Source organism: Sus scrofa, chromosome 12 (assembly GCF_054392235.1).
Source record: "Sus scrofa isolate SSC_HxYL_T2T_F1_AM1 chromosome 12, Sscrofa_HxYL_maternal_Yorkshire_Landrace_v2.0, whole genome shotgun sequence".
Classification (NCBI taxonomy): Eukaryota; Metazoa; Chordata; class Mammalia; order Artiodactyla; family Suidae; genus Sus; species Sus scrofa.
The window spans coordinates 19,574,654-19,583,501 of record NC_139394.1 but is presented as its reverse complement, the minus strand read 5'-3'; the positions used below and the strand labels follow the sequence as shown (position 1 = coordinate 19,583,501).

The 8,848-nt window shown below is 55.3% G+C and overlaps 1 protein-coding gene across 1 annotated transcript; it reads right to left on the bottom strand.

Moving 5' to 3' along the window:
• Nucleotides 1-830: 830 nt before the first annotated feature.
• SOST (sclerostin) lies at nucleotides 831-7,134 on the bottom strand. Its single transcript, XM_003131361.4, has 3 exons — nucleotides 7,037-7,134; nucleotides 5,691-6,766; nucleotides 831-2,740 (listed from the first exon to the last, which is right to left on the bottom strand). The coding sequence occupies exons 2-3, from the start codon at nucleotides 5,905-5,907 to the stop codon at nucleotides 2,319-2,321; spliced, it is 639 nt and encodes a 212-aa protein (XP_003131409.1). The 5' UTR covers nucleotides 5,908-6,766; nucleotides 7,037-7,134; the 3' UTR covers nucleotides 831-2,318.
• Nucleotides 7,135-8,848: the final 1,714 nt, after the last annotated feature.

Sequence of the window (8,848 nt, the reverse complement as noted above, 5' to 3'; positions counted from 1 at the left end):
TCCACTGCACCACGATAGGAACCCCCTCTCAAGACTTTTGAGAGAAGTACAAGACATTGCCCTTGCTTGTGAAGAGTTTACCTTTTCACCAGGGAAGCATAAAACTCACACTGGAGAAAAGGCTTGACTGAACTCCAGCGAGCTTGGTCCTAAGGCGTACTTGGCTTTGTGTCTCTCCAAGTGCTAGGCACGGCTTGGCCGGGCGAGACAGGTGACCCACGAATGGATGTTGCATGGAAGACACAGAGTCAGGAAGGAAAGGAACGATACGAACAAAGGGGCTGGACGGCTGAGGAGAGAGGCATCAGCAGGGGCTGGAGCATCTCCGGAAGTTTTAGGGAAGAGGTGACAAAGAAGACGAACCCCCAAGAAAGAGCAGGAGTTGTGGGGGGTGTCAGCTCAGGGGGCCGGAATCAGGACAGCTCTGGCCACTTGGGGGTCATTAAGGAAGATTGGTGGAATGGGGGATGGGAATCAAGCAGCCTTACTTGTCAACTTGATCCTGGGCAAGGAGGAACCACTGGGGGATGGAGAGCAGGGGTATCGACGTGGGGAGAACAGTGTTTGGAGAAGACATTGGGGCGGGCAAGCTGCTAACGGGAGAGCAGGCTGAGGCTGATACAACAGCCTGCATAAAGGGAGGAAGTCTGGGTTTGGAAAGGAAGGGACGGAACTTGACCTCTCAAAGGAAGGACATAATTGCTACAAGGGCTACCATAACCCTGTCAAAGGGGGCCTCCAAGGTTTAAGCGCCAGGGACCAAGAGAAAGATGTTAACGGTGACAAGAATGACCACATGTGGTTGACAAAACAAGATCACATCCTCTCCGTGTCACTTCATGGTCTTTATTAACAATGCCTCTGGGTTTTGAAAGAACAGACGGGTATTTCATAAAGCAATATTTATGTTGTCCTTCTCTACAAGGAAAACTTTGGCATAAATAACTTAAGTGAGAAAATAAATAGGTAACTTAACTCTTCTTTAAAAACTGTGATGTTCATTCTTGGGGACAAATCCCACATGAAAAGATGGCAAAAACAACCAGCTGGGTAGGCTTTCACATGGCACGTGCTTCTGCTGAAAAAAAATTTTTTTTTTTGTAACAATGAAAACTGCACAGAAAGTAAGTGGTGTCTGGAAATGATTTTCCAAAAAGATTTTTGGATGGCAGCTATGAAGCTTTGCGGTTTCTCAGCATATATACAGCACTTGTCATTTTTTCCCCAATGATATTATTTTAATATAAGATATGCCATCCCACGTAACAGCAGTAAGAAGCTCTTTTCCAGCCAGAAATGTTTCCGTGGGTGGGAGGCAGGAGGAGGTACCTCGGAAGGGACCTGCTGGTGTTTGAACGGGCGGTGGCAAGCCCAGGGTATGGGTCCTTGAGCTCTCCTCTCTGCAGAAAGTGATGACAAAACATGGCCATGGGGTGGCAGGCTGCTCTTTGGGAACAGGGGGCGATTTCTGTGCCTCCCACCACCCTTGGGACCGTCTTCTCTACCCCATTTGATGCTGTTGTTTCTGGGTCCTTTGAGATGGAGGGGTGGGGGTAGCCAAACATCTGGGGAGAGCAGCCTAGGACACACCACAGCTTCTTCCCCGAGTTAGTCAGCCAGAAATAGACTCCTTTCTTTTTTCCTGCTTGTTTTTCATCTTTGGCTGTCAGATCAGAGGATTACAACTCCAAATGCTGGAAGCGACAATATCAGTGATTCAATCCAAGCTCTCTCTCCTCTGCCCATTCAAAGGGACTCATAGGACAGTAGATTCTTCCAGATGCTAATCTCACTCCATCTCCATTTTATAAAGAGGAAATCGAGGTCCGGGAAGAGAAGAGCGTAACCAGAGGTCACCCGGCAAGTCAGTCCTGGGCACAACACGGCACTAAAGGCTTTCTGACTGGCAGAGAGCTGGGGGGGTGGGGTGGATCTTATCGAACTTTCTTAACCAGTCCCTGGACTCTTCTCACTCCCTACTGCTCCCTTAAATCCCCAGGGCAGTGAAACGCTTTCTTTCCTGCCTCCTCCGAAGTGGGACCTGCAAAGGTAGGCGGCCCCGGTGGGCGGGGCTACGTGGCTCAGTGTCTGTGACTCAGTTTCCTCCCCTGCCCCGGGACCCCCTAGGAGGGAGAGAAGAGGGGGGGCTTTGCTGACACCTGGGATCCACAGGGCCTGGCTCCCTCCCGCTGCAGCCAGGAAGGTCTCAACCTCCGGCCCTGGGTTGCAGGCACTTAAAATGAAATACAAACGCTCAAACCGCGCGCAGGGGGGCGGAAACCTGGGGCGCCTGGGTGCGGGGCGCGGCGCCACTGGCTCTAATAGGCGTTCTCCAGCTCCGCCTGGTTGGCTTTGGCGCCCCGGGCGCGGGGCCGCAGCTTCCGGCCCTTTTGCGGCCGCGCGGCCTCGGGCCCGAAGTCCTTGAGCTCGGACTGGTTGTGGAAGCGAGTGAGGCGCTTGCACTTGCACGAGGCCACCAGGCGCACCTTGCGCGCGCGCGGCGCCGCGCCTCCGGGACACAGCAGCTGCACCCGCTGCGCGCGGTAGCGGTCGGGGATGCAGCGGAAGTCGGGCCCGCTGGGGCGCCACCACTTGCCGCGGCCGATGGCGTTGGGCAGCAGGCGCGCGGGGCCGCACTGGCCCGAGCACACCAGCTCGGTGACCGGCTTGGCGCTGCGGCACGGCCCGTCCGTCACGTAGCGGGTGAAGTGCAGCTCGCGGCAGCTGTACTCGGAGGCGTCTGCGGAGAGAGGCGCGCGCGTCAGGGCGGCTGCCCAGTCGGGCCACCCGCCGGGCTCCCTCCAAGCCACCCTCGCCATTTCCAAACCTGCCCTCTCCCTGGACGCTTTGGCCCCTGGGGATCTGTTATGCGCGAAGGGCCCGGGTACTCTGGAGCTGGGGGAAAGCTCTCTGGCCCACCCTGTCCCCCTAAAACTTTGGGGTCAGGTGACTGCTTCAAGGTCAAATATGGGCTCCACCACTGTGTGACCTTGGGCAAGTTACTTAACCTCTCTGTGCTTCCTATCTGTAAAATGGCTGGTCTTGAGGATTCCGTGAATGAATCCATTATGTATGTATTTCAGGGGACACCGCCTAACACACAGTAAGTGCTAGAAGTGTTGGCTCTTGTATGTTATTATTATTCCTCTCCAGGGGGCCCTCTTGGCCAGAGGTAAGTCACATCTGTGCCACAGGGTCCCTGGCCTCACTCTCTGAATGGCTTTGGCTTCTCCCAGATTCCTCTTCTGGCTGGGAGGGCTGGCAGAGGGGATGGAGGAAGGAGCGGGGCTGATTGAAGGTACTAAATCAGGGCAGCCGCTGAGAAGAGAGATGGAAGGGGAGGTGCAGCCGAGTCTGAAGTCATCAGACGGGAAAGGAGCAAGGGCGGCCTGCCCGGCCCCTCATGACGGCCGTGGTCACTGAGGCCCAGAGTGGGGAAAGCACTTGCCCAAAAGGCACAGCTCGTCTCCCGGCTCTGCGCCCCTGGGGCCTCAGTATTTCTCAGCTCCCACAAGGGCGTTTGCTGGAGCCCATGGAAGGCTAGGCTGACGGTCAGGGGACAAAGGGCTGATTTTTTTGACTGCCTTTACCTCCCTATCAGAGACAGACCAAGCTCTGATTGGAAACCTACAGCTGCAGCTGCCGCAAACATGTATTAGGCACCTGCTGTGTACCAGGCACTCTGCCAGGCCCATCTTTGTGTGTGTGGGTGGGGGGGGGTACATTTGATGGACACCTGATGGTGACACAGGCTTGCCCCCTGCTTGGGGGAAGGTTGGGCTCTAAGGCCTGGCTTGATCCCCCTGAGACACCTTGACTGTGTCTCCCACTGTGGGCTTAGACCCCTGGGAGCTTTTTTACACGGCTGGTCCTCATGTGAGCACCTGCTCATCTCCAAGGGTCTCATAGGGACAGTTCCAATGTGACACAAAGCAATGAAAAATAGTCCTAAGACCAAAACCAGAGAGGAGGCGGAGAAGGCCAGGGCCGCAGCCCTGGGAGAAGAAGCACAGCAGGAGAGACGTGGGGGCTGCCCTCCTCCCGTGGCTGGCCTTCTGGTTTCTGGGCGGGTTTGGCATCTTGATCCCTGCTCCCAAGCCGCAGGGGTGGTGTGTGGGGGCGGCCTCCTTGCCCAGGGAAGGAGGCTGTGGGGCTTTCCAAGAATAGTACCCCTAGGTCAGGCTCTTCCTCTGCAAAGGGTGACTTTGTTTTGAGCACGAGGCTTCCTCTGGGCCAGTGGCTCTCATAGGAGCCCAGGGAGGTGGCGTCTTGTACTCGAGCCCATCACTTGAGCTTAGTTGACCTTCCCTGGGCAGGAGCAGAGGAGAGGCACTCCTACCCACCCCCTTTAAAGATGGGTGGTTCCACCAGCCTTATCTGGGGGTGCCCTGTGCAGAGCCCCCAGTCCCCGCTGGTGGTGAAGCAGGGCAGAATGCTGGAGCCTGGGCAAGGGGGACTCCCTCTCTCACCTGGACCATGGCCAGAGGGCCTCACTCTGAAGTGCCATCCTGGCCCCTGCCCCCAGCAGTTCCCACCTGCTGCAGGGCCAGCTGTGCACACTGCCCCCCAGGCTTCTCCGTGTGGACCTGACCAGGAACCCAGGTGCGCCCTCTGCTGGGGTCACTGCCTTTCTACCAGGGTCAGCCTCCCTCCCAGGGCGGAAGCAAGGCCGGGTCTGGGGTGAGGTTTTAGGACAGATGGGGCCACCTGTGTCCACGCCCTGCACAGAGGATGCTGCCTCCCGTCCAGGGCCTGGACCCAGCTGCCCCCCAGGTCAGAAGCTAAAACTGTGCTTGCAGCTCCCATGCCTTCTGGTGCCAGCTCACTGGCTAGACCAGGGGTGGTGGGAGCTGGAAGGATGCCGCTCTGGTATCTCCCACCACTTGGTGGAGATTTGCTCCTGCTTTTGGCCCTGACACCCCACCCCACCCCACCCCCTGCCAGGGCTGACTTGTAACGGGATCCAAGTGGCTTCAAATCTCAGTTCTCTGCTTGCTGACAAACCACTTAATCTCTGAAGCCTCCGTTTCTTCACCTTCACCTTGGGAGTTCTCCGGGGGTACATTTCGGGTGCAGCCCAAATGGTGTCTGCATCCAGCAGGTGCTCATAGACGTGAGGCTCCCCTGCCTTGTCCCCTCTCCAGTGGCGTCAGCAGCTGGACCCTGGTTCCCCTCTTCTCAGGAGAGGAGTGTTTGGAGTCTCCTTTCTGAGCCCCTGAGCCTGTCCCCAGGCTGTACCCTCACCACCTCAGCCCCCTTCCTGCTCTGGGCTCTCACTGCCAGTCCCCTGCCCGTCCCACACCCTGGCACTTGAAATCCAAGGCTACGCTGGCATGCCATCCTTCCCCTACTTCCAGGTAGGACTGTCCCTCCGCTGGTGCTGACAGTGGCTCCCAGTGTACCCCAGCGTGTCAACCCTGGTCTTCGACCCCCATCAAAGCTAGAACATAGGTAACCAAAGAGGACCTACGGTTTAACACACGGAACTCTGCTCACTATTCTCTAATAACCTATATGGGACAAGGAAAAAGAATAGATGCGTGTATATGTATGATTGAATCACTTCGCTGCACACCTGAAACTGACACAACCCTGTAAGTCAACTACACGCCAATAAAATTACAAAAAAAAAAACCCACCCAAAGAGAACCCTCCCAGGACCCTTATGCTACAAATGTTCCGCCCCATACCTTTGGTCTCGAAGGGGTGGTGGGGAGGCCTCCCTCCGTTCTCTGCCCGGTTCATGGTCTTGTTGTTCGGCTCTGGCAGAGGCTCCGGGTACTCGCTCAGCTCAGGGATGATTTCCGTGGCATCGTTCTTGAAGGCCTGCCACCCCTGGCCCTCTACCATGCGGAAGGCTGCGTGTACCAGCAGGCAGACGAGACACAGGGTGAGCGAGAGCTGCATGGTGCCAGCCGGAGGAGGGCACCGGGCCGTCCAGTAGCACAGGCTCTGGTCCCCAGCCTGGCCACGTTTGCCTTTTTAAAGCCCCCTCTGCCTCGTGCCAGCCAATGAGGACAGGCTGGGGCAGGGCTGGTCCCATGCTTCCCTCAGCCCAGGGGGAGGGAACGGGGTGTGCTCAGAGCAGGCCCTCCCCCAAAGACTTCTCCTCGGGCTCAGAAATCTCCCCAAAGTGCGGCTGGTGCTCCCAGGTGACCCACAGCGAGGGGGCGGGCCAGACGAGCCTGCTCTCCGTGTCTCCCTCCCACGCGCAGGCGCCTGTGGTTTTCAGATATCAGAAGGAGCTCCAGCTCCTCGCCTCCACCTCTCTGGGCCCCTCGGGCTTTCTCAAAACCAACCTGGACCAGTTTAACAAAGAAAACGGCAGCTCTGCGTCCTCCATAGGTCTCAGCCCAGCTGATCCCATGTCTCAGACCAAGTTCATTTGTCTCGGGGGTCTACGAGTATCTGTCCCTCCCCCCACCCCCTTCCCCTGCCCCAGATCCCGGCAGACGCAGGAGGATGCTTTTTAAGAAACCTCCTTGGCCCTCAACTCCATGCAGCTCGGCATCAATTATCCAGACCAAGAAAGCGCCACTCGTGTCCTCTGGAAGGGAAGAGGGAAAACCAGAAGGCCACAGCCAGCGCTCCCGCTTGGTGGAGGGAGCAGGGGTTCTGGGTTCAAGGCCAGGATGCACAGTCAGCAGGCCCTGGTGATGGAGACAAGGAGGAAACCTTAGCTCATGCTTCTCAGAAATCCTGCATTTGGTGACAGGCGCGTCTTGGCGGGCTAATGTGCCAAAGGCAGTTATTTCCCTGGGCCAGGCTGTGGGAAGGAGCAGAGAGCAGAAAATTCCTTTTCTTAGCAAAAGCGAAAGCCAGCATTTTTAGTGCTAACGTTCTTTTTCTTGTCTCCCAGCCCCTTACATTTTTCAAAGCGAGCTCTGAGGCCATTATGGAAAACCTTATCGGTGCAGAGTACAGGGAACATTCCGTGAAGCCACCCCAGGTCCAGCCAGCCACAGAGAACCCAAAAGGAATTGCTCCCTAGGCCCTGGAGAAGAAAGAAAGGCCCGGGGGGGAGGCAGGTTCACACCTGAGGTGCAGGAAAATGAAGGAGGGCCGGCGGCGGAAGCTTTCATTGCAGATGTATTGTCTGAGGCGGCACAGCCCCTCCCGGCCCTGGAGGAGGCTGGGAAGAGGGCCGTGGCCCAGGTCCCCTTGGTATTTTCACTGGGCAATGAATCAGCGCACCCCACCTGCAGAGCCTCGGCAACGCCTCTGCCACCTGCCTCGACTTGTAAGTCGCTGTGTCCATCTGCGGCCGTCTGTCCCTCCTTTCCATCATCCATCACTCGACACATGAATGCAGCTGCTCTGACAGTTTTACAAGCCAGACAGAAGCCCCTACAGGAAGGGCCTTCTCTGATACCTGCTTCCTAAGTCAGTTTCCTTCAGGGCAGACGAAAACAGCTGTGGCCATTGTTGGGGGTGATCTATCTCTCCCAGCAGAGCTGGCCTGTGTTGTGAGAAAGGGGGCCCTGCGAGCCCCCTCCCCTTGTCTGTGACCCTCCAGCCTCCTTTTTCCTTGCTCTGGAATGTGAGCCATTAACCCTGTTGCGGCCAGACAACTGTCTTCTTGCCCTGGACTTCGGAGAGGGCAGTTCCGCTGTCTGGAGTCTTTGAGCTGGTGAGAATGATGCTGGAGCCCCACCTGCTGTTGGGATCTGCGGCTCATCCACAGGAAAGGGACTCGGTGGGGACCATCCTTGGAACACGTCTGCCACCTGCTGGAGATGGGAGGAAGAGCCAGCGACCAGAGGACGGCAGGGCTCAGGATTTCATTTATTTTATTTGAAACTGAAGTAATGTTTAGGGAGAGCACAGGGGAGGGAGAAGGAAAAGAAGAAGAAGACGAAGGAGAGGAAGGGGAAGAGGAAGAAGAAAAAGAAGAATCCAGTGGACTTGAACTTCTAACTTATCTCCATCCTTTAGAATTACTCTCTGCCAAGGTAATGGTCACGCTTTCCATAGAATGTCTCAGAGAGAATTTACTATGATGCCATCTGCTTTTCCCCTTAACACTAATTCAGCTTTATATTTATTCAGTCCGCAAACGTGGCAATGTTCAGAGCTAGACAATACTCCCTGGAATTAGACTCCCAGGGTTTTATTTCTGTTGTGGGTAGTTTAGGGGGCTCCCCTATCCTCCATAGGGATGCTGTGAACATCCTTGGACAAAGTCGTTTTTTGAATTGAACCTTTTATTTTGTGGTCATCGTATCACGTGCACTTGTACGAAATAATACAGAGAAAATTTCCTATTCCCTTTGCCTAGTTTTCTCGTATCATCTTGCAAAACCCAGGGTTCTGACATCGACCCAATGCACTGGTCTTAGATTTCCCCAGTTTTATTTGTACGTGTGTGTGTGTGTGTTTAGTTTTATGCAACTTTATCGTGTGGGTTGGTTCAAGTAACCACCATCACAGCCAAAACAAAGAACAATTTTGTGACCGCAGAGATGACCTCTCCTTGCTTTTTTTTTTTTTTTTCCTTTCTTCTTAGGGCCGCACCTGGGGCATATGGAAGTTCCCAGGCTAGGGATAGAATTGGAGCTGTAGCCACTGGCCTTCACCACAGCTCACAGCAATGCTGGATCCTTAACCCACTAAGCGAGGCCAGGGATCGAACCCTCATCCTCATGGATCCTAGTCAGGATCGTTTCCCCTGCGCCACAATGGGAACTCCTAATTTCCCCGTTTTTATAAGGACGTCAGTCACGTTGGATTAGCGCCCACCCTGATGACCTCATCTCAACACCTGCAACAACCCTACTTTCAAATAAGGTCATGTTCTGAGGTACTTGGAATAATAGATGAATATTGTTTTCTTTTTCCCTTTTTTTTT